The 22,660-nt window shown below is 42.1% G+C and overlaps 4 protein-coding genes across 4 annotated transcripts; 2 read left to right on the top strand and 2 right to left on the bottom strand.

The window, feature by feature from the left end:
* The first annotated feature begins 1,401 nt into the window (after positions 1 to 1,401).
* BCR41DRAFT_247264 (hypothetical protein) lies at positions 1,402 to 5,115 on the top strand. Its single transcript, XM_022020163.1, has 3 exons — positions 1,402 to 1,624; positions 1,747 to 1,837; positions 1,970 to 5,115. The coding sequence occupies exons 1-3, from the start codon at positions 1,575 to 1,577 to the stop codon at positions 4,982 to 4,984; spliced, it is 3,156 nt and encodes a 1,051-aa protein (XP_021883643.1). The 5' UTR covers positions 1,402 to 1,574; the 3' UTR covers positions 4,985 to 5,115.
* A 2,866-nt stretch (positions 5,116 to 7,981) lies between these two features.
* BCR41DRAFT_349252 (hypothetical protein) lies at positions 7,982 to 9,196 on the bottom strand. Its single transcript, XM_022023432.1, has one exon. It carries the CDS (start codon positions 9,058 to 9,060, stop codon positions 8,368 to 8,370), a length of 693 nt encoding a protein of 230 aa, XP_021883642.1. The 5' UTR covers positions 9,061 to 9,196; the 3' UTR covers positions 7,982 to 8,367.
* Positions 9,197 to 11,747: 2,551 nt separating this feature from the next.
* BCR41DRAFT_420379 (hypothetical protein) lies at positions 11,748 to 18,195 on the top strand. The gene is made up of 9 exons (XM_022029891.1): positions 11,748 to 12,546; positions 12,645 to 13,265; positions 13,366 to 13,548; positions 13,635 to 13,868; positions 13,957 to 14,244; positions 14,329 to 14,707; positions 14,849 to 14,955; positions 15,038 to 17,552; positions 17,631 to 18,195. Exons 1-9 carry the CDS (start codon positions 11,824 to 11,826, stop codon positions 18,113 to 18,115), a joined length of 5,535 nt encoding a protein of 1,844 aa, XP_021883641.1. The 5' UTR covers positions 11,748 to 11,823; the 3' UTR covers positions 18,116 to 18,195.
* On the bottom strand, positions 18,189 to 22,160 carry BCR41DRAFT_349250 (hypothetical protein). The gene is made up of 9 exons (XM_022023431.1): positions 21,990 to 22,160; positions 21,852 to 21,896; positions 21,519 to 21,685; positions 21,380 to 21,447; positions 21,133 to 21,255; positions 20,179 to 21,036; positions 18,699 to 20,081; positions 18,481 to 18,596; positions 18,189 to 18,355 (listed from the first exon to the last, which is right to left on the bottom strand). Exons 1-9 carry the CDS (start codon positions 22,073 to 22,075, stop codon positions 18,241 to 18,243), a joined length of 2,961 nt encoding a protein of 986 aa, XP_021883640.1. The 5' UTR covers positions 22,076 to 22,160; the 3' UTR covers positions 18,189 to 18,240.
* Between the last annotated feature and the right edge of the window lie 500 nt (positions 22,161 to 22,660).

Here is a 22,660-nt window from a genome sequence, read left to right as displayed (position 1 = left end):
TTTTTTTTTTTTTTTTTTTTTTTGAGCCACATGCATCTCATAAAAGCGGCCTCGGGAGATTCAAGAATAGAGCAACCGCACGTGCGGGGTTTTTTTCTCTCCCACATGAAAAAGAAAAATGATGGAAGAAGGCATATTTTGGGCGTGGAGAGACAGAAGTTGCTTGTACTGCATGCTGTTATTTTGTAATCTATACCCTTTTTTTTTCTTTTCTTTCCCAAGTGTGAATGGAAAACAACAGACGGAAAAGAAATGAGTTTACTGTAGTCTTGATTGTCCCCAACAAGAGGCAACAAACAGAAAAATATATATTGTTCTTTTTCTGCGGGAGAGAAAATGGTACGTTTTTACTGTCCATCCATCTCATCTCTCTTTCCAAGCGCTTTTTTATCTCTGCTGATAATGCACATGGACGTAAAGAATTGCGTGAAAACAGGAAGGAACGGGAGTAATGCTTACCCTTCCCAGCTCAAACACTCTGTTTTTTTCCGCCAAGGATCATTAACGTAGTCTAAAGTCTAAAAAAATCCATCATCACTACAATTAACAATAGGAAAGAAGAAAATAACAACGAAAGGTGAGTCTCGAGACCATGCGCAAGATTGCACATCAAGCCGATCACCGCTTTAACTGGCAGATGCATGTGCTTTTGGTTCGACGTGTGATGTGATAAGATGAAAAGTATTAAACATATTTATTGTCAGGGTGTTTGCTTTGGATTGGAAAATAAAATGTTCAGTTGACATTCTTTTGTCAGGCACGCGTGCGCGTGTCTGTTTGTCTGTGTTTGTTGGGATTCTTTGGCCCTTTTGCTTCACACATACTCTCTCTTCTTTTCGTGTCAGGTCCAGGTTCTCTTCTCCTCCCCGTATCTCCTTTTCTCCTCTCTCCCTCTTTGCCATCGTTTCTTCCGTCAGATTCCTTTCTCGACGTCTCCTCTTGCTTCGCAATGGCAGCTCCTATTGCAACCCAGAGTGTCCATGATACACTTCCAACTCACTCCCTATCACTTTCTCACTCTCATGACTCTTCTCTAGATTATGAGCCAGATACCCCAGTGCCCTCTGCTTATACCCAATCTCTTATTCTTCCAGATATTAACAGCAATAATAGCACTAACAATAACAATACCCTCACCACCCCTGCCATTGGCGACAATGATCGTCTCTTACATGCTGTCAACTCGACGCTTTGTGTTACTTCATCTACTAATGTATGTACTTTTTGACATTATAACATTATAAAAGATTGTTACATGCGAAATCAAAAAAAAAAAAAAAAAAGCATTGTTTTTTTAATGCTGTTAGGCATACACGCATATACAGTTACTGCCTTTGTCGAGTCTTTTTTTTTTTTTTGTGGAATTCAAAGGTTAAAAAATTTACTCAACAAATAGGGTCATATGCTGGAATAAATCAAAGAGCCTTTATTCTGGGAAATTGAATGATATGGATTAGCTGGGAATGATAGATTTGTGGTCAGTCAAAACATACCAATTGACAAGCTATTTCCTTTTTACACTTGCAATCTAGCTGAGTCAAGTGCAGAGCCTTACGTCGTCGTTAAACAAGATCATGACCGAACAATCATTTGCTATAAGTGATCTCAAGGCCCAGTTGAACGAGTGAGTAGCAGATTCCTCATTTTTTTTATTTTTTTTTTAAATGTAATACTCGTGCTTAATACTTTTTTTTTTTTTTTTTTTTTTTTTTTTTTTTTTTAAAAAAAACACCTCTGCTGAATTAGAATTCAAGATGCTTTGAGCCGAGTGAGTTCTAAGCAAGATAACATGACAGCAGAGGAGAGACAGATTCTACAGTATGCACAAATGATGAAGGTTCGTTCTCTTCTCGCTGTCAAGCCTTATCGTCGCAATTGCTCCTGGTTCTGATCTTGCGTGTTTTCATAATGAAATGGTATTCATACTGACAGAAGCATTTGCTTTTTTTTTTTTTTTTTTTTTTCTCAGAATCTTGCCGAAGAAGTCATCATCATCAATCATGCCACTGAATCCCGAAGAAATATGGATACCCAGAGCACACAATCATTAACCAATGATACACGGACAAAGCTGCTGTCTCTCACAATACCCACCTCTGCTACACCTTCCCATGTCATCGAACCTACAGAAACACCTCCCCCCACTGCTTCCACACCCTCCACAGCATTTACCTTCCAAGTTGGTAACCTTCGACACCGCTCCTCGACTGCCTCCTTCACCTCTTCCAGCAATTCGGATCGACAATATACCCAGGATAGCGAGGAGAGATTATCTAGACCATGCTCTGCTGCATCCTCGTACCGCCACCGCCAAAAGTCAAAATCTCGTCATTCTCTCCGTCAACTAGAATCTTTTAGCGATGGCAAAAACAGTTGTCAAGGAGCAGAGTCGAGTGATGCTTTTGACAGAATATGCTCTCTTTTAACAGAGCTTATCACCGATGCCTCTACTGCCGTTAGCACAGCCCCTGATGGATCCCAACAGCCAACTGATATACCTTTACCACATTTTTCACCGCTTGTCCAAAGTGAATCTGAATTGTCAATAGATAGCGCTAGTGACGAAGAAGAAGTGAATGATACCAATAGCATTGGGGAAGAGCCCGAAGATATACCCAGCATTGCCGCTAAAGAGCCTGAAGATCCATTCTTAAGGCGATTACATGGACCAAAAGGCATTCAACTCAATGATGGCGGCGGTGTAGAGGTTGAATTGGAGCCTGTAGATCGGTACAGAACTGGCTTTAGATCTCACGTTGACAAAACGCATAAACGACTCTCAAGCTTATTCATGGAGCTCCAGAGCACACAAACCATTCAGGATGCAACACCCAAAGCATTCAAAGGTCATCGTAGAATATCGTCCGAAGTTGATTTAATGGAAAAGGACAAGCTGCCAAGACGTCCTCGCCGCTCGATCTCATCATCACTTCCAGTATCTTCAGTACACTCATCACGCCCTGGTAGTGTGTGCTGGCCAACCGAGAAAATCGCAGGGAAGAGTGAATCGACAACTTCAAGCATCAGCCCTCCAGAACCTCAATTGAGCACTCGAAAACCGAGACAACGTGCCAGTATTTCGACTTTCCGTCCAGAATATCTTCAGAAACAGCTTGTAGAACATGATAACCAGCAGATCGATGCAGAATTGGATCATACAGTGAAGGCTATTGATGGATTAATGAAAGACTTGGTCGCTGTGGCAACCCATCAGAACTGGATACAGATGAGACTCCAAAAAACTCTCCAATTCCAGAAGGAGCAAATACAACAGATTGAACGCACCCACTTAACGTCAGATGTGGCATCCTTGGCTGGTGACCAGAGCACATTATCCTGTATAGCAGACGACATCTCATCCGAGGATCTTGGACTACACCCACTAGCGGAGCTATTAAAGAGCCTCAAGCAAGTGACGATCAACGTAGGAAAGGTACTGGCGAGCAGTGCATCAAATCCTACGACCAGCCGCAAGCAATCTATTTCTGGACATCACGCACAAATAGATTTTACTGAAAAACAGCACAAGAATAGGCTTGCAGGAAAGGGTTTTTCTCGTTATTTCCAAGAGCTGGAGAAAATTGCAGTCATTGGAAGCAGGATTGGATTTGTTAGAGGAGATATGGAAGGGGCTGCTAACATAAACCAGAATAATAAGGTGCGGGATCAGTCCTCGAAGATATCGTGCTTCAAATCAGTTTCGAGAGATGCTTCTTGCAACAGAAATTCTACAGCCACATTGATTGAAGAAGAATTTGCGCCAATCCCTGACGGACTTAAATTCAATCAACGTGTTGACAGCGATGTGGAATCAATCAAAGGAGAACACTCTTGGCCTCAACTGCACAGAGAAAGCACTCCTGAAACACCACCAGAACTAGAAGACTTTGCATCTCAATGTCGCCTGCTAACCCGAGCGCTCATTCTTCCATTTATTCAGCTAACTCACCATGCCATGAGCAGTCAAGACTCTACCCTAGCACTGACCCCTCGCTCCAGCAAGTTTTCTGATACTACCCAGGATTTGGATTCAACTCTGGAAATTGTTCAAAGTTTGGAAAAGAGCCAAAGTCCAGGAGATTTTTCAGCCAAGCCGCATGCATCTTCGGTGACGGGCACCTCCAAGTTATCCTCTAGTAACCAAAAGAAATCGAGGGATTCTTTATCATCGACTAACTGGGCCCCACCCATATCATTTTCTGGTCGTAACCCGGATTCAATTTTGGAAAACTACAATGAACTACCGCCAGATGCGATCGTCAAGGTGAAAGCAGTTATTTCGACGGGCTTGTACCTTCTTCATTTGCTATACTGGACTATCCTCTTTATCATCGGTACGGTTATTTTAGATCCCTGGCTTGCTGAGACCGCTGGTCAACAGATAGTTAGAGTTGTGGATCAGGTCCGGGAAGTGATCGTCAAGGATAAGCAATCTTCGGGACATATAGTAATTCATGCCATTGACCAGCAGCAGCAGCACCAGCAGCAAAACTTACACCATAAGAAAATCGAAGGACATGATCAGAAGACAGACCTGGCATCAACTGATCCTCTTGCTCTAGATCAAGATGAGCAGTTTGATATATGCCTGGATCAGAGCCGCCTGCAGGCTCATGAAGATCGGGCGATCGAGATTGCGGTTGGCTTTGAGTCGTTAAAGCAGCGCCTTTCCAATATGAGCTTTAGTCAGCTGAATAGTCGACCACTTGGAGGTCAGTGGAGCAATCAGGCCGACTTTGGCTCTATTGCTGCGGCACTATCATCAACAACTACCATGCTCGACAATATCCTCCCAAATTCGAAAGAGATGGAGAAGGGTTCATCTCCACTTTCATCAACTACATCTTCGTCGACATGTCTTTCTGGACTTGTTTCAATGAATGTTGGTTCGGCCAAGTCTGTGTCGCAATACTCTGTCAAACAGCTACCTCTGATCTTACCGCCACCCGCAGAGTCTATGGAGGTTCGACGCAAATCATTCTAGTCAATAAGAGGGATAGTTGGTTTATGCGAGAGTTGCTCGACATAACTATACCAGTGTGCGTATTATGTAAAAGATGCGAATAAACACGCATCAAACATATTGTTTATACTAAGCTTGCTTATAATTAAGTTTTTCAAACCCATTTATTGTTTCCCACATTCATACTCCCATACTCGTGTCTGCCATTGCCAACTGGTGTTTCTATTCCAGCAAAGAGAGTATTTGCCCAAGGCGATTGGGCAGGCAAAAATACCCGTTAACTTTATTTCAGGCCACCTTTCCCATTAAGATCTGGGGTGCTAAATAAACAGAATGCACATGCTCGTTTGAGACTGATATTTCCAATACAAATTACTGCGCCCATTAACACATCTGTCTTTGTAATGACTAAATGACTCAAAATTCATGGTGTAGGAACAAGCGGCGCTGCCACCAAAAGAGACAAGTGTCAAAGATGTATATAGCAAAAAGCTATCTTGAATGGGCTCTTCTATTTTGGCCAGTCTAGACAAATATTAAATACCAGCAGGAACGATTACTACAAATAGGATCTAGTGTGAACCTATAGCTAGGAAGGAATCATCCACTATTGGCTATCGGATACGAGATACAGGCGATAGTGGCTCTAAGCACCTTCAATCAGGTTGACCTAAACGTTCTTATCGGCGGAATAGACCCTAGAGATGGCCAATGCGGCCATGGTCATTCGCCTTACTTTGAATAATGAATGGTCGAGAAATAACCTTGGCATCTTAAGACGCGTGCTATAGCAACCACTCATGAGGCGACGGAAGCTATACAACAAACTGGAGCGCTTTTTTTAAGACAACAATTAGCCATCATGCTAGTCTTCGTCCTCTGTCCCCAATTAGCCGCACTGCTTCTCTCTGAACGCAAGAACAAAACCGACACCAGCTCCAAAGTCCATAAATAGATATGCCAAGGCGATCTTTTCTCTACAATTGAAGACTCATTTATCTATTATTTCAGAGATGTGATGCTTTAAAGAACAAACTGCATCATATTTTCTTTTTTCTGATCATTGAAGTCCCCTCGAGAACCTCAGGGCATGAGATGATAGTAATACTATAGAAAATAAAATGCGTTTTTTGCTTTCATATGAAGATTTGCACGAATTACAGGCGATAGAATATATAAAGAGATGCTGTTTCTGCTCTTGACCGCCTTTCACCCACGAAAGAATGTTTCAATCGCTGCCTAAGCTCCAAGCTTAGGAGTTCATCAGATTTCTCATAGAAAATTGTAACTTGTATGTCGTTTAAAGAACCTCCACTGGTACAAGAGATTTTCCCTGGTTAGCAAAATTCACCTACCAAAAATGTTTTCGAGGCTATACTTCGGTAGTAACAATGGATGCCAAATTTTACTCAATGCTTCTGGAATGCAGACCCACTATTGTAAAAAAAAAAAAAAAAAAAAAAAAATTGACCCAATGTGGTGTAATTTAACAGACTTTTGTGAGGAGCGACTGAGGTTCAGAGTTTGACTTGGATGTAATTTTAACAAGTGATCACGAGATATAAGTGGCTCTGATATTGTATGTGCCATCAGGACACACCCTTTTCTCTGATAGTGGCAACGGACTTACCGGCTCTATCGTCTTGCCATATTTTTTTCTTTGTTTTCTACGCCACGCCACAATGGTGCCAAACCGAAGTCTTTAGAAAAAAAAAAAAAAAAAAAAAAAAAAACGATTTTTTGTCTTACTAACGCGTTTTCTCGTGAATGTGAATGGAAGAGAGAAATATTAAGTGTGGTTAGCGAAGACACTCTGATTTTTTTGATAAGTGTGTGGTATTGACATCGTTTTGAGGTGGCGGGTCTTGATGCCACATTTACCCTTCCAAGAAATACTCGCTCACGATAACATGATAGCTAGAGCTTGAGGACAAGCAAAATGGTATAAAAAACCACATGCATAGCAAACTCCCGTGGAGACAAATATGTTATGCCCTTGTCTCCTTTTCCCGAGTATATCGCTTTTTCTTTGTCAATTCCGGAAGACTATGGGGGTCTTTAATTCTAACCGTGCACACTGCATTGTGTCATGGAAACAATGACGAAAAAGAAAAAAATTTTGCAGCTCTATGTGTGTATAATAGATATTTTTTCAATTTGGAAGATCACCGATTAGTTGACCGCAGTATATGCCTTGTAAAAGAAAAAAAAACTGACCGACCTCTTAATCTCCTTTGTTTGTGTCAATAAAACGTTGATGATGATCATGATGGCTCGGTTTCATGTCCTGTAACTTTGACTGTGTGCTGGAATATTTGTTACATTTTCATGCACTTTGAGTTCTTTGTTGCTTTGGATCAATGCGCTTCAATGCACCATTGGTCCGTTCTCTTCCCTTTTCCCCCTTCCCTTTTCCCCCTTCCCCTTTCTCCTCTCTCCTTTCTTTCAATTGTGTGGTCTTTTTTATTTTGAAGTTGCATTGATGATCAACTGACAGGGTCTGAGGAATGTTATTCTTCCTCTGTGGAAATAGTCAAAGATAAAACCAAACCAAACCAAACCAAACCAAACCAAATCAAACCAACCAAACCATAACTAAACTACCCCGATCCAAACCAAACAATAGTCAAGCCTAGGCGCATGATGGCCCTCGCCCTTTGCACTGACCAGGTTGCTCACGGAGACAGGCAAAGCAATTTATAAAATTTAGATGCCAGAATTTTTTGCTCTTTCGTAGTGATAACATGCAGACTAATAAAAAAAATAATAGTATAATACAATAATATATACTAAAATGTGGTTTTCCTATAATTAATAATATTCAGTAACCGGCTTTTTTTTTTTGGGATCATCACCCCAGAAACCCTCAGAATAATGTTACTGAAGGAAGAGGATTTTCATGACCTTAATGAATATTTTTTTGTGTGCGTGTATCGAAATAATGACATACAGAAATTCTTTGAAAATACACCACTTTTTGATCTTTTTATTGTCATTTGGAATGGTTCCGAGCAAACTGTTGTGAGCACACTCAGATGTTGTGCAAGAAAAAGGGATTTTTTATTTAATAAGAGAAGGAAGTTGGAAAACGCTATGACGCTAAAGACCGAATATATGCAAATAAACCGTATTGATTTCTTTTGTTTGTTTGTTGGTACACAAATGAACACAATGAAGACCCTCTGAGATGAATAAAAAAAAAGAGAGTAGACTATATACAGAATAAAGAAAGGGGGGAAAAAATTATACTAATCAAATAAACGCATGAATGAAAGCCAACGCCTAAACAACCAGTGAGTATCATTAATTGTAAAGACATCTTAGCCTTCTTGTTGGAAGAGTAATATAAAAAAGTATGTATATAAAAGAAATGAATGAGCTGGTGCAATCGCCAGTTACTTGTTCTATTGGCGACGCTGCTTCTTGAGCGCAGCCACCTTTTTAGATTTAGCAATATGCTCAGCTAACCAATTCGGTTCTAGGAACACGATCTTGAGACCATACATACTATCATTGACCTGGTTGTGCATTGTGTTAGGCAGTGTTAATTGCTTCGCAGTTCCATTAACAGACGTGCGCTGCCTCTCGGACAGCGCAATTGCATCGCAGAGATGCCACAAGGGGTTGAATTCCTCAGAGTCGGATCCCAACTCGGAGGATGGGGAAGGCGAACGAGATGACATGGATCGATTTGTCGGAGATGAAGAGAGATCAGGGAGAGCGGCGGTGGTTGGGATTGTTGCGGACGAGCAAACAGTGGAAAAGGATGCAGATGACGACCAGGATGAAGTCGAGGCCACAGAACAGTTAGATTCTTGGCGCTGGCGAGTACTGGGGAAAGCAATAACACCATGGTTATGGCTTTGATTAAACATCAAACGCTTGGGTGCATGAGATTCATCCTTGTTCTGCAGTGGGAAATCAAAGTCGTGTGCTTTCCTCTTCTTGGTCATCATGGATGAATTCATGGAGTTGTATGCTTGCAGAGAGGATGCAGAGAGAGGAGCAATGCATGTGTTTGAATAAGTGTAATCTGAAGGAGACTCGAAGGAAGTGAAGGACTCACGGAAGTGAGGAAGTGAAGTGGCATATTCCATGATGTCTTTATATCTGCTGTATGTTTTTGATGTTTGTTAATAATCTGTGTGCTTTTTTTTAAAAAGAGAGAGTGGGGATGAAGAGAAAGAAAGAAAAACGTTGGTTTTTTACAGAGTAGCGAAATGTAAACGTTGGCGTAAAAAAAAAAAAAGAAAAAAAAAAAGAAAAAAGAAAATAGAAGGAGGATAAGAGTGTGCATGGATTGTACATGTTTTGATTCGTGTGTTGGTAAAAAAAACTCGAGCTGAATGCCAGGGAAGCAAGGGAAAGGGAGGAAATGAAGGCTTCGCCTGTGCTTATGTGATTGATATATTACAGAAGTATATGCAATATACTTGTATACTTTTAAACATGTATTCGCACCACTGTATAACATTAACTAAATGGCGCAGAAAAGGGAGGCGAAGCTTTTGTTTTGTTTTTTTATTTCATTGGACAAGAAATACAGGATGGAAGGATATGTCGAGCGCGGAATTGTGGAGAAGATCTGAAGACGGTATTTTATACCGCCTTGGATCCTTCTTTTCCTTTTTTTTTTTTTTTTTTTTTTAAGAAAAAAAAAAAAAAAAAAAAAAGAATTGGACGACGATTGTACCATCATTGTCTATATAAACTATTGTCAGTTAAAACAGGCAGCAATAAGCAACAATGTTAAAGGACAGGCGACATTGCAAAGCTAACTGGAACAGGAGCAGAAAGACCACCCAATAGAATAAAGTGATCAAATAGATCAATTAGGGATGTAAAAGGAGGAAAGGAAGGAGGTTGGGACGCGTCTTTATTATTGATACTGTTGTTAATCGTTGGATTCTAACCAGGGTATACTGACTGTATCTATTCAGTCAGTACTTGTTCTATTCCCTCCTTGAGTAATAGACATCACAAATGATAATTTGGTACACAGACAGACACAAGTTGGGATAGATGGGAACCTGGAAGCCTAGCCTTGCATGCAAGTGCATGCGTGTGATGCATGTGCATTGTGTCTTTTTCGCAATGATGAGGGCAAAGCTAAAGGTTGAGGCAAAGACAGGACCATATGCCTTCTCATCATTTCCAACAATCCAAACCCATCCACACACAAACTTCCACACAATAACAATAACACGGTCCACACCATAGCCCAAGGGAGTCATCTCTTGTTAAGATGACTAGAAAAACAGTTTGCATGAAATGAATCCAAGATTCGTTTTTTTCCTCGACCGCATAGTCCTTCTTAAACAAAACGTAACAGGATCATGAGGGAAGTGTTTTCTTACACAAAGGTGTATAGATTTTATTATATGATCTTCACATCCGTTCATGATGAAAATCTAATGTTGACGGAAATATATATTAGTATAGTTAAGTGTGATGAACATTTTTTCCTTTGCTTGATCAAGCAAGAACGATCTTCCTAGAGTATAGCGGGAGATTTGTTCGGTAATGGAGATAAAAACACTTCAGTAACTGGGAGTTGAGGACGGGCAGGCAAAGCAGCAAGGAGATTTCGGGCGCAGCTTACTGCAACTGGGAAAAAAATCGCATTTACGCGACGTGCAACATTCCCAGTGCGTGGATGTCAACGTCATGTGGAGGGGAGAGCTGTCTCTCCTCAGCCAATTGCTTTTTATTTATCCTCCAATACTTCCAAGCACAGAAGCTAACATTGACACGAACTTTAATGTTCCTACAAACACATCCAAAAGAGTTTATTATGCATTGGAGCATATCAATAATAGAGCAGACCGAAAAGTACATCTAGCACAGAACCGACTTTGGTTGTTCCCCATCTTATTTTATGAAGATCCATATGAGATGCAGTGTCCTTGTATATTTCCTTCTTTGTTCTCGTTATTTTTAATAATAAATTGCACCCAACATGCTGAGGTCATTGGTTCTCTACCCAGATCAGACGCATGGTTCACCAAATTGTCAATATCTCCCTCCCTCTGTCCTTCTCCTATAAACACCTACTTAAAATCACGAACAACGACTCGAAACGAGTCTAACGACAGAGTGAGAGAGAGAGTTACGATAAGACACATAAAAAACATGTGCATGAATAGCACTTTTGCTGATGTTATTCCACTATCATCCTTCTCCTTTTACCCCTTTTCTAAATAAAAGAGGCCTCATGGCTCAGAGCTCTTCAGATGTCGGATAAAAAAAGGGAGAACAGAAGTGGTTATTTTTTGATGTATATACATCAACGTTAGGAATGCAAAAAAAAAGGCTCAATGCTCGACACGTAAAACCACATATATCTGGTGGCCTCGGTCTTTCTGCTTTTACTGAGACTCGAGGAATGAGTTGAATACTTGGACTTGGGCATAAAAAGGATATGGATGACTCTGGATAACATGGAATTCGACTGTGATCCAAGGTTTATAGGAATGTGACTTTGGCCGAGCGTTTCCCTAGGAGTAAAAAGGGTTCTTGTCAAAGAAAACACGGGGTACCGGTGCGTCGTCATTTCACGCAAGTGCACATAATTATATCTTGGTAGTTGAGCTTATCAACTTTGCATGCTAGCTGCAGAAAATATTATTGTAATGTTGTGCATGGCTTCCTCTGGCAACCAGGCTCGTTTTATTACAAGAGGGAGACAGAACCAGCAGTGTGACCACCAATCTCATGCAGGGCGGATTGTGAAGGTAAAATAACCTTTTCGCCACCAACCTCAGTTTATTTCGTATACCCCATTCTTTTTCGCAGCGGGATCTCCGTGCCAGGGTTTTGTATGCTGCAGAGTTGTCACCAATAGAGCAACTGATCAAGCTATGACTAATTTGAGCTCATATAACAGCAATTTCCCCCATCCTGACGACCATCCCGACGACCATCCCGACGATTTAGCTACTTGCCTCATCAACATAAAACACAATGCAGTGAAAGATGAAAATGAACCCAATAACCGTTTGCTAAATGTGCCATCAATACTTCCCATGAAGCGCAAATTTTCAAGAACTGAACTCGAATCAAATTGTAAAGTTCATTTACGTCGACAATCAAATAATTTCTTAAATTTGAACGGTAAATATTATAGTGGAAAGGGAGGAGCAATGGCAGCAACCACCACACCAACACCACTCTCAAACAAAGCTCAGTCTTCGCTTGATCATGAGCTCAACACTTTTGCCTTGCCCGCCCTGGTTCTTGCGCCGTTCGAGCCTCCACCTTGGCTTGAATTTGGCAAGGTTGTTGTGGGTACGAAAAAGACAGCTACTCTGATAGTACTGAACCCAACCGACCAAGCTGAGAGGTTGACCCTGGATCCTACCTGCAGGATGGAAGAGAAAGGTTTTAATATCACCGAACTGGACCCTCTTCAGACAAAAGCGAATAACAGTGCTAGTGAGGCATTGGTCTTGTCACCGCGAAGCAAAATGGAGATTAGCATCTGCTGGACACCACTCACTACAGGAAGCATTCGTACCAGTGCTATCCTCAAATCCAATTCAAGACGATTCATTGTGAATCTTCGCGGGTGCGGTGAGGTTCCGGTATGTTTTGTGTTAGATATTGAAGGATGTTATTCATTTATGTAGATTGAAGTATTACTTTCCAATTTAATTTAATTCAGTCTTTATATTATTGTCAGATTGCTGAATACCAAAGCTTCGGTAGCTCACGGCGGTCATCAGCTACTAGTTCACGCAATATTAAACAAAGTGTTGTCCCGAAATTCAACGGAAAGAGCAGCATCATAAGACAGAGCATGATCCGACACAGCTCAACTAAATCTGGCCTCGAAATTCCTGTGAAATCAGCAGGAGAATATAGTACACTGCCTTATGTGATTACCAATGATATGTATGACGAGAAGTGGATTGACAAGCAGGAGCGCTCTTTTTCTCAATGGCTTAATCACGAGTTTAATGTCGCTTTGGATTCATTCTCGGCCAAAGATCCGTCATCATGGAGCTACTACTCTCATAAACTTGAGTTTGAACATACACGAGCGGCTGCATGCAAAATATATCAATCGGATACTTTTCGGATCGTATTGCGCAAAGTAGAAGAGTCTATAGGCAAAGACCGACTTCAACTTCGGCCGGACATTAGCCTGGCTGGCGACATAGGGGCAAGGCGAGAAATCATCGACCTTTTCTTCTCATTCGATATCCGATGGCTGGTCCTTGGACTCGAAACAGTAACTGGGAAGGCGACAGCAATTAACCCCAATTTTGATAGAAGCGTTATTTCAGGATTCATCAATAAGGTATTTATATCAACTATCGCTTAAATTATAATCTCGTGTAAATCGCCCACCATTCCTCACGTCATACTTTCTTTCTTTCTTTCTTTTTTTTGTCTAACAGGCTATTTTTCATGATAAGCAACTTGAAGATGAATTCGAACCAGATCGCATCTTATCCAATCGTCCAAAATTCAATCAGGCAATGAATAAGCTGATTTTGAAACGGATTTTCATGCTCATCTTGTTTCTGGATAAAGCTAAAATAGCACGGCTTATACCTTCGGACCCGTGTCTCTTCAACAAGGTATGCTTTCTTGTATTGGTTTCGCAACAGTATATTTTCAGTTTACACAGAGTCCTAGACCCTCACACTCAATATATCGGATGCAGGGTTCTGAAGTCAAATCGTGCCGAACGCTGCTCTTGACTATATCCAAAAACTATCTCTTAGGTGAAGGAGACATCATTCGACACCTTCTGTTTATGGGTTATTCAGTGCTCCATATTCAAGCACCAATCGACGAATTCGACTATACAGTTAAGAACCTGGCAGTAGACTTGAGAGACGGTGTTCGTCTGTGTCGACTTATTGATTTACATTGCCCAGAGTTAAATCTCTGTCTGGTATGCATGCTTCTGTATAATATGACTGATTGCAAAGCATTATGCACGTTTATGAATATTTATTGATATTATCCTGTTTTCCCTTTAGAAAATGAAATTCCCAACACTCTCAAAGGCCCACATGCAGCAGAATGTTAGTCTAGCCCTAAACGCGCTGGTAAAACAAGGAATATCTTTGGAAGGCACTCGAGGGGGCGTTGTCACTCCTCGAGATATAGTTGAGGGACATCGAGAAAAGACATTTGGATTGCTGTGGAAATTGATCCTCAACTGGAAAGTTGCCGTCCTACTTGATCTCGGTTTGCTCCAGGCAGAAATCGATGCCTTAAAGAAAGAGTACAGAAGGATATATGGCAGAGAACAGCCCGACAGAGTCGTAAGTTAGACGTTGTTGAGGGACAAATAACAACCTTATATAGTACATATTTCTAATATTGTATTTTTTTGTGACGCTTCTTAGGACACCGTATACTTCACTTCCAATCAGCTGTCAGCTTTACTGCAGTGGTGCCAAGCAATTGGATCCTTCTATAATCTTTCTATCAATAACTTTACTACCTCATTTTCGGATGGCCGTGCTTTCGGGGCGTTACTGAGCTACTATCATCCTGCATTGCTTGACATGGATGAGATGAAGGACTCGGCCAAGTTTTTGGAGGAGTACAAACAGGGCCTCCATCAGCCCGAGCCGGAGCTACCAGAAGGCAATGATGGAAAGGGTTGGTTCATAGACACCAGAGATATCAAGGATCCCATCACTCAAGCGAAAGAGATGGATCGATTTAATTACCGGTTGCTGCACAACAAAGTACAGGCGCTAGGTGGCGTCCCTATTACTTGTAGGTGGAAAAGCCCTTCTCCTTGCCTCTTTAGAATTTTAGCTGTCCTTGACTAGATTACGGGCTTCTCTAACTACCAATATCACTTCTTTTTTTTTTTTTTTTTTTTTTTTTTTTTTTGTTTTGTTTTGTTTTAAATAGTGCGCCATTCAGACATGGCAAACGTAGGAGTACCGGATGAGAAGGCGGTTATTCTCTTTGTTACTTATCTATGCGCGAGGATCATGCACCTAAATAAGGATATCAGGGTACTTTCAGCAATTATCCTTTCATGTAGTTGTGTATAACTAGGACCAGATATTGATTTTATTTAACATTCCTTATGCATAGGCTGCCAAAACAATTCAGCGTATCTGGCGTAAAAATCACTATGGTCGGAAGGAAGAGAAGAGGATCAATGCCACCCTTGTGATGCAGAAGTACATCCGCAAGTTCCTATCACGAAGGCGCCTACAAACCCTTATGCAACAGCGGAATAGTGCTGCTTTGCTCATTCAGACAAGCTGTCGCATGTATTTGGCGCAGACCCGTGCTATCCGCAAGTTGGAGAATGTGATTAGACTTCAAGCTTATTTCAGGACTTTCATGGCGAGGAAAAGATTTGTGGAGCTTCAGTGGGCAGCATTGACTACTCAACGATATCGCCGTGGACATGCCGCTCGACAATACTATGGCATGGTTGTGGGGATCCATCGAGCTGTGTGTATGATTCAAATGCAAGCTCGCGGGTATCTGGTTCGTAAGCAGTTTCTATTACTGCGACTGGCGGTTGAAGTGGTTCAGTCACGGCGACAGGCTTTAATAGAGGGCCGGAGAGTTCAAAGTCTTTACATGCGGTTTGTGAACGCATCAATCATCATTCAGCGAAGATGGAGGGCATTTGTCGCTGGGAGGAGTGTCCGACAAACTTATTTGTGGCAGAAGAATTGGGTTATCCGTATTCAAGCCCTTATTCGAGCGAAGTTGGCGCAGCAGACTATTTTAGAGATGCAGCAGGCAGCTATTATCATTCAACGTCAGATACGTGGATACAACATGACCAGAACACTGCGCTATAGGTTTCTAGAGAAACGCTGGGCTGCATATGTTATACAGACACGTTGGCGCGCCTGCATCGCCGGCAGTGAGGTCAAGCACGAGTACCAAATGCTTCGCAGGGCGACTATATTCATTCAGAGTATTATTCGCGGGAATATTGTGCGGCGTCGGTATAATGAGCTTCGTACTGCCGCATTAGCAGTTCAACAGCGCCGCAGGGCATTTATCGAGGGACGCAGGCAAGAATTCCAGTTCCTACAAGTGCGCTATGCTACGCGAGTTATCCAAAACCGATGGAGAGCGTTGCAGTTAGGCCGTGAAACAAGAGCACAATATGCGGAGTCGCGCACGAATATTATCAATATACAGGCTACAATCCGCGGCTATCTACTTCGTCAACGGTTGATCAAAGTTATGCGAGAGAATCGAGCCTGCATGACAATGCAAGCCACATGGCGAGGCTACGTTCAGCGTCAAAAATATGTGCGTCTCAGGAACGCAGCAATTGTGATTCAAAATAGATGGAGGGCAGTGCAACAAGGACGTCGGGATCAGCGCGCATTCAAGGAGTATCAGTGGAGCGCAGCTGTTATTCAACAATTTTGGCGCGCATGCAGCATTGGCCGAATTGTCCGATTCAAATATCAGCGACTACGGCATGCTGTCATTACTATTCAATCAATTTATCGTGGTCATGTTGCAAGACGAAAGGTCATGGCTCTCCATGTGATCGTTGGTATCCAGGCAACAATACGCATGAGATATGTACGCTGGCAATTTATCCGGCTGCAAATGGCAGCGAAAATTATTCAACGACGATGGCGAGCACATCAACTAGGTACTGAGCAACGTATGATATACGAACATCAACGTTTCGCAGCAATCAACATTCAACGTAGATGGCGTGCGGTGTTGGAAGGTAGAAAGGTGCAACAAGCCTATCAGGTGACTCGTACTTCTGTGATTGCCAGTCAAGCTCACATAAGAGGTATATTGGTCCGTGATGCTTTTCAGGAACTGCGATGGGCAGCGATTGTTTTTCAAAGGAGGTGGCGCACTCGTGTGGAAGGGCTGGCTCAAAGACAGGCGTTTTTGGAACAATGGTCGGCTGTTAGGAAAATTCAAGCTGCATGGAGAGCTTGCCAGCTTGCACAGAGGCAACGGCATGCTTATCTTGATCTTCGATGGGCTTCAATCGCGATTCAGCGGCGCTGGAGACATATTCTTCATACCCGAGCGATGGCTAAGGAGGCTGAGAACGAGCGTAACGTAGCAGCAACGATGATTCAGACCGCCATTCGAGGTTATCTTGTTCGCGATAGGGTTTGTCAGCATCTAGAAGAACGGAGCCGCATTATAATGCGCTGGGTTGAGCTGTCATCGATTTCGTTCTCTGCCATTGTGATCCAACGTTGTTGGCGGAGGTACAGAGGCAGGAAACTTGCGAGATTACATGAAGCTTCGGCTCTGGCAATCCAGCGATGGTGGCGTCGAGCTGTGAAAGTACGACAGACGTATCGATTGGTTGTGCTAGTGTATAGGATGCAAACTCAGATTCGAGGTGTTCTGGCCCGTCAAAAGTTTCATCATCAACAAGCTGCCGTCCTTAAAGTGCAATCGTGGTGGCGTGGCCACCTTGTTCGCAGGGATTGCAATGCCAAGATTAAAGCAGCCCGAAAGAGGATTGAGTATGCAAACGCAACGGCAGAGGAACACATGAAACTTGGAAATCGGACAACCATGGCCTTGGAAATCCTGCTCAGTAGTGGGCAGCTATCTGCAGTCCTTAAAGCCTGCTATCATTTGGGTAAGGAGGAAGATATATTTTTGAAGCTATTGTCTCCAATTGTTTTCACGGCGCTAATTTTATATAAAATGATAATAGATGTGGTCACACGACTATCCAAGAACAGCTGCTTGCGCCTTGTGGAGCATAATGTCGTCAATATCATCTTCCAATTGATCAAGTCTTGTAATCGTAGTCAGCCTCACATGGAGGTTCTGAAACATGGCCTTAATATCATTGAAAACCTTTCGCGTGATCGTGACACAATAGATTCTGTCTTTTGGGCACCTGGGGGAATCGAGATCCTGGTAGACAGTGCGCAGGCCTACCGTGAGAATGAGATGGTGTTTGAATCTGTTGTGACAATTCTACTGATCCATCTAGAACAGGATGAGAGCCGAAGAAGGATTGTGAGGGCCATGGTACCGGAAGTTAAGAAGCTGAAGGGCGTCCTGACAGTCATGGAGCGTAAAGTGGAGCGAGAGCAACGGAGCAAGAGTCTATATACTGCTCCTAACAAGTCACTACGCCTCTTATTGGCTTCTGTTGGAAAACTTCGTAGAGTTGTTGAGTTTTTGCGGTAATGATGTCCTTGTAAAATTTATCCGCAGGTCTTCAAGATACCAATAATTTTTTAGAATGTATTTAATAATTAAAGTTGGAGTGTTATTTTTATTATTTGGTTTTGTTGCTTATTGAAAGGGTCATATTACACGACTCGACCTGTCATCTTTTGGCCTACAGGGAGCAATGTAAATCGAGCAGACAAAGGCGCCATTGCAAAGACATGAGGCGACTTTTCGACAAAGGTTGTCCTACGTTTACTACATAGGCACAAGGAAAGAGAATAAAAATAAAAAAAAAAAATTAATGAAAAAAGTAGTGCCTTTAAACTAAATATTCTGTTGGACAGATCTTTTTATATCTATAAACATCCAAATATAAATACCTTTCTATTGGATTCAACTGGACGAGAAGCCCTAATAAGACAGCGACACGACCATATTGGCGATCTGCATTGGTTTCTAGAGCCTTTTCGAACGCTGCCAAATTAATCGGATCAATCTATTTGATGAATTTGAAACGAGAAAAAGTACAAAGTCAATCACTGCCTACAAGCAAACAAAAAAAAAAAAAAAAAAAAAAAAAAAGCCAAGGAAACTTTACATGTCCACGGATTCGATCCAAAACGGATCTTGTCAATTGCAGCAGATCATTATCTCTGTCTAAACTTGACTGAAAAACTAAACTGATGAACTTGACATCAAAAAGCATTTGCATTGCGCCTTTCTCAGTCAAAACGGTTGTTGCAGTTACATCAGTCCGCGGGGCATTAACATGTGAAACCGATGGTGCTTGCGTATTTGCTGGGTCAGAAACAACATTGTCCAAGAATTGGTTCAACCCCTGCAAAATGAGCCTTCCCAGCCTGACTGTCACGATCTGTAGCAATTCAGGCTTCATAAACCCTGTTCCTGCTCGATGCATCTCTTGAACAACATGATGCAATGATGAGATAAGACGTGTGGATCCATGAAATGGGAGCAGTGTCGTTGTATCATCGATTCCTGTACTTGCTGGGTCCTTATTAGGCACAGAAACAACAGACGGCCCTCGTGAGGAAGCAGACGTAGTTGTAGAGTTTGAGCTAGAGATAGGCTCCCATGCAAGTGTCGTAAGGTCCGTCCATGACGACTCTCCCAAGTAATGCTTGATATCCCTTCTTAATAACCATTCCATGTGCTCGATCCACGCCTCGTATGAGATCAAATACACCTTATTTAATCCCGCAATCAAGCTTTGAGCCTGTGACTCTACATTGACTTTAGTGGCGCGCGCTCGTACAAAATCGGAGGCATTACGAGGGGGCATCAAAGCCTTATGTAGAACCCAATCCATGGATGCGATTCCTGATGCGACTCTCCCAATGGTCATTGCCCGATCTATCGCTGAGATGGTGTTCCTGGCCTTTTCTGGTTTTTGAACTGCTTCATGAACTAGCTTCTCCAGCCCCCGAGTATAAGATTTGATGCACTCGATGCAAAATCGTTGGTAGCAGTCAATTAGTTCTTCTGTGTCCGCTCTACCTCCAAAGAGATCTAAATTTTCGTACCGGGCTTCATCGTCATCATCGGCCTCATCCTCATCCGCGACATCGTCGCTCATGGACCCAATCCTTGGAGATACTAGAGCTTGTTCTTGATCTGTTCTGATAGCCATTAGAGTCTCCTCAAATGCACGGATGACTTGCGCTATAAGATCTGTTTTTCCTGCCACAGATTCATTGATTTTTCGGACCAATGGTTGCGTGGCCTTGGAAGGTGCAGAGCCCTTTCCAATATTCACACTATTCCAGACAAACCTCCCAATGTCATGATTAGGATCACTTTCTTCATCTAATTCCCCAAGTCGTGGGCGTATCAGTTTCTCGGGCTGGTGTGAGAGCTCATCCAAAGCAAAAAGAATATTGTTTTGGAAAGCCTTTGCAAACCCAGATCGAAGGACAGTGCTCCATATGCTAACTGCCTCACCAAGTAACGTCCTGCAGACCTAATGAAATGAGAGAAATGGAGAAAGTATAGTGAGGAGCCTACAATGATATCTCCAACCTAACTTAGACCTTTTTGTCAAGCATATATATTTATACCTCATTGAATTGACTCTTTCTAGTTGTTGACAATAAAGCAAATTCATCTACACTTAAAGCTTTCCAGATTTTAGATCGAATTGATACCAGCGCTGTATTGCTTTGCACTTGATGCAGAAGCGCCTCAAATCCATTATTAAGGACGGCCTTGATGTGCTCCACCCACCGCTGAACCTCTACAAGCATTTCTTGCTGTGTAAAAGCCGCTTTGGGCCCCTCTGGATTAATGGATGGTGTAAAATTCTGGATTGCCTCAGGAAGATGTCGAACAAGTAGATGGATGTTTGGCGTTGTTGGATATAATTTTGGGATTATGGATGCTGTTGAACTTGAAGAGGTCAAATGTGGAAGCTTTGATGGCGCTAAAGCCTTGTCCTTTTGTTGTGAAGACAACAGAGCCCCATGGAGAGTACCTACTGTTGTGGATGATGATATGTTCGGTGACGATGATGCAGATGAAAATGTTTGTTGAATATTTTTAAGGTGTCTTTCCAACAATGATGATTTCGGCTTCGTATTATCATTAGCTAACGTTTGATCAGACTCTGAAAAGACGTGTTCAATGTGGAACAGTGTCTTTTGAAGTACTCTTATGGCTTTCACGATCTGAGCCCCAATATCACGTCCCTCAACCCTTGGTTCTAGAGCCTCTCGTATTGCTGCTTCTCGCTGAATGAGAAAGAGTTGAAGCATATCCTTGATTGTCACATCATCTAGTAGCATGATGGCGCATATCGTTTCGATAACATCCAAGTCTGTCTCTTCGGCAGATTTAAGATGCAATTGGCTCTTTTGGAGGATCTGAACCTTGAAATGACTGACAGCATCCCACTGTCGGCCCACTACGGGGAATGTCTCCTAAAAAACGAATGTCCGATAGAAGGGGAGGTTGTAATCTGTAAGCTACAAAGATCAGTAGCATATTCTTGTGCTGTGGAAAGGATTCTCCCATACCATAATCTTGACTGATTCATGATCATCATCTATTCTTGCACTCAGGTTTCCGTAGATAGCCTTGCTGATAAGGTAGAGTCGACTAGCTGTTAAATAATTACTATTTTCTATATTACGCCAGATCTAGATTTGATAGCAAAAATATATAAATAATGCTATAGAAACTCCAGGCTACAGCAAGAATTGAAAAGGGCAATAATTGCTACGATTGATCTTTACACAAATAGAGGTGGGTTCCTTGCATTACCTGTTCAGGTACATCAGCTAATAGCTTAATTTGCGCAGCGGAGGCATAAAGCGATTTTTTCATGTCGTCTGTATGAAAGAAAAAAAAAATTAATCAAGTGAGAAAAAGAATTGCGGGGAAGATCTTGTAGCTTCCTTACCCATCGCGTTGTATTGCGTTTTTGATGTTCTTGCTGCAACGGATCGCTTGAGGGTATGGATATCGCAGGTGTTTCGCATTTGTGCAATGTTGCCCTGGACTTCCAGTGCAGTCTCTCTCATTCTTACTATACAATCTGCTGCGCCAATTAAGTCTCGATACCTCTCTCTATGATTCCGCCAAATGAAGATAATTAAAATACTCAGTTTAACAAGCCCTCATTCCTACGAGAAGTTCTCAATTCAACATACGGGTTTGCGTACTTGATAGGTACCGTAGGTCCAATTGCTTCACTCTTTATCCTTTCCACACATATAAGTACGCAATGACTTACCCCACCATCATCCTGAGCTCTTGCTTCTTATTCTCGATGTCTTGTCTAGCAATTGAAAAATGGGTGTATCAATAATAATAATGACTTCTGTGCCCAAATAGAGCAAAGGCCGGTAGATACAATAGAATACATAGGTACCTTGTCCTGCGTTCATATGCATTGAGCTCAGGCACGCTGAGTCTCATAAACAGATCATCCACATTGACTGCTGCTTCTGTTGTCATTGATTTGTACTGCTAATTTCACTCCAGGCAAGATGTTCAATGATTTCCTTTGACTCTTTTTCCTTCAAGATGTTCAAGATGATAATTGGCAAGTCAGCATGAAAAAAAAAAAAAAAAAAAAAAAAAAAATGCGTGACGCAAATTCAACTTCGCTAAATCCTACGTTAGAGCATAGAATGACAATCTATTCAACGCGTCGTTTGAGACCTCCACACAAGGGGGTATCTCACATTTCTATTTATCGGTTATCGGTTGGGGACACAATAGCCACTGTTAATAGAGTTGCTGACCTTAAGCAATGTTGCAAATCTCGCTCTCGGCCACAACAATACGTTCTGAACCTGATTTGGCCAAAACTTGGAGATCCCTTAGAGGGATAATACTCGCTGGCTCCGACTACTATACATCTAAGACTCTACAGACGATTAAAATTACAGGAGTGCCTCGGCTTCACAGAGCAGCCATGGGGATTTGTATGCAAACTGCTGTACTTCCTCTGCAACAAGGTTACCAAGGGCAGCAGTGATAACTATTATATTGGATGGATCTCATCATCTTTAGAAGGCTGTCTGCAATCCCCCATTA

Source organism: Lobosporangium transversale (assembly GCF_002105155.1).
Source record: "Lobosporangium transversale strain NRRL 3116 chromosome Unknown BCR41scaffold_9, whole genome shotgun sequence".
Lineage (NCBI taxonomy): Eukaryota > Fungi > Mortierellomycota > Mortierellomycetes > Mortierellales > Mortierellaceae > Lobosporangium > Lobosporangium transversale.
The sequence above is the reverse complement of the archived record's forward strand: the minus strand, read 5'-3'. Positions and strand labels throughout refer to the sequence as shown.

Excerpts from the sequence above, each read along its gene's own strand:
- BCR41DRAFT_247264 (XM_022020163.1), top strand. The coding sequence starts at position 1,575 with ATGACCGAACAATCATTTGCTATAAGTGATCTCAAGGCCCAGTTGAAC. Across the intron at positions 1,625-1,746 it reads CTCAAGGCCCAGTTGAACGA|AATTCAAGATGCTTTGAGCC; the intron begins GTGAGTAGCAGA and ends CTGCTGAATTAG. Across the intron at positions 1,838-1,969 it reads AGTATGCACAAATGATGAAG|AATCTTGCCGAAGAAGTCAT; the intron begins GTTCGTTCTCTT and ends TTTTTTTCTCAG.
- BCR41DRAFT_349252 (XM_022023432.1), bottom strand. The coding sequence starts at position 9,060 with ATGGAATATGCCACTTCACTTCCTCACTTCCGTGAGTCCTTCACTTCC.
- BCR41DRAFT_420379 (XM_022029891.1), top strand. The coding sequence starts at position 11,824 with ATGACTAATTTGAGCTCATATAACAGCAATTTCCCCCATCCTGACGAC. Across the intron at positions 12,547-12,644 it reads GCGGGTGCGGTGAGGTTCCG|ATTGCTGAATACCAAAGCTT; the intron begins GTATGTTTTGTG and ends TATTATTGTCAG. Across the intron at positions 17,553-17,630 it reads TAAAGCCTGCTATCATTTGG|ATGTGGTCACACGACTATCC; the intron begins GTAAGGAGGAAG and ends AAATGATAATAG.
- BCR41DRAFT_349250 (XM_022023431.1), bottom strand. The coding sequence starts at position 22,075 with ATGACAACAGAAGCAGCAGTCAATGTGGATGATCTGTTTATGAGACTC. Across the intron at positions 21,448-21,518 it reads AACGCAATACAACGCGATGG|ACGACATGAAAAAATCGCTT; the intron begins GTAAGGAAGCTA and ends TCTTTCATACAG. Across the intron at positions 21,256-21,379 it reads TAGCTGATGTACCTGAACAG|ATCTGGCGTAATATAGAAAA; the intron begins GTAATGCAAGGA and ends TATCAAATCTAG.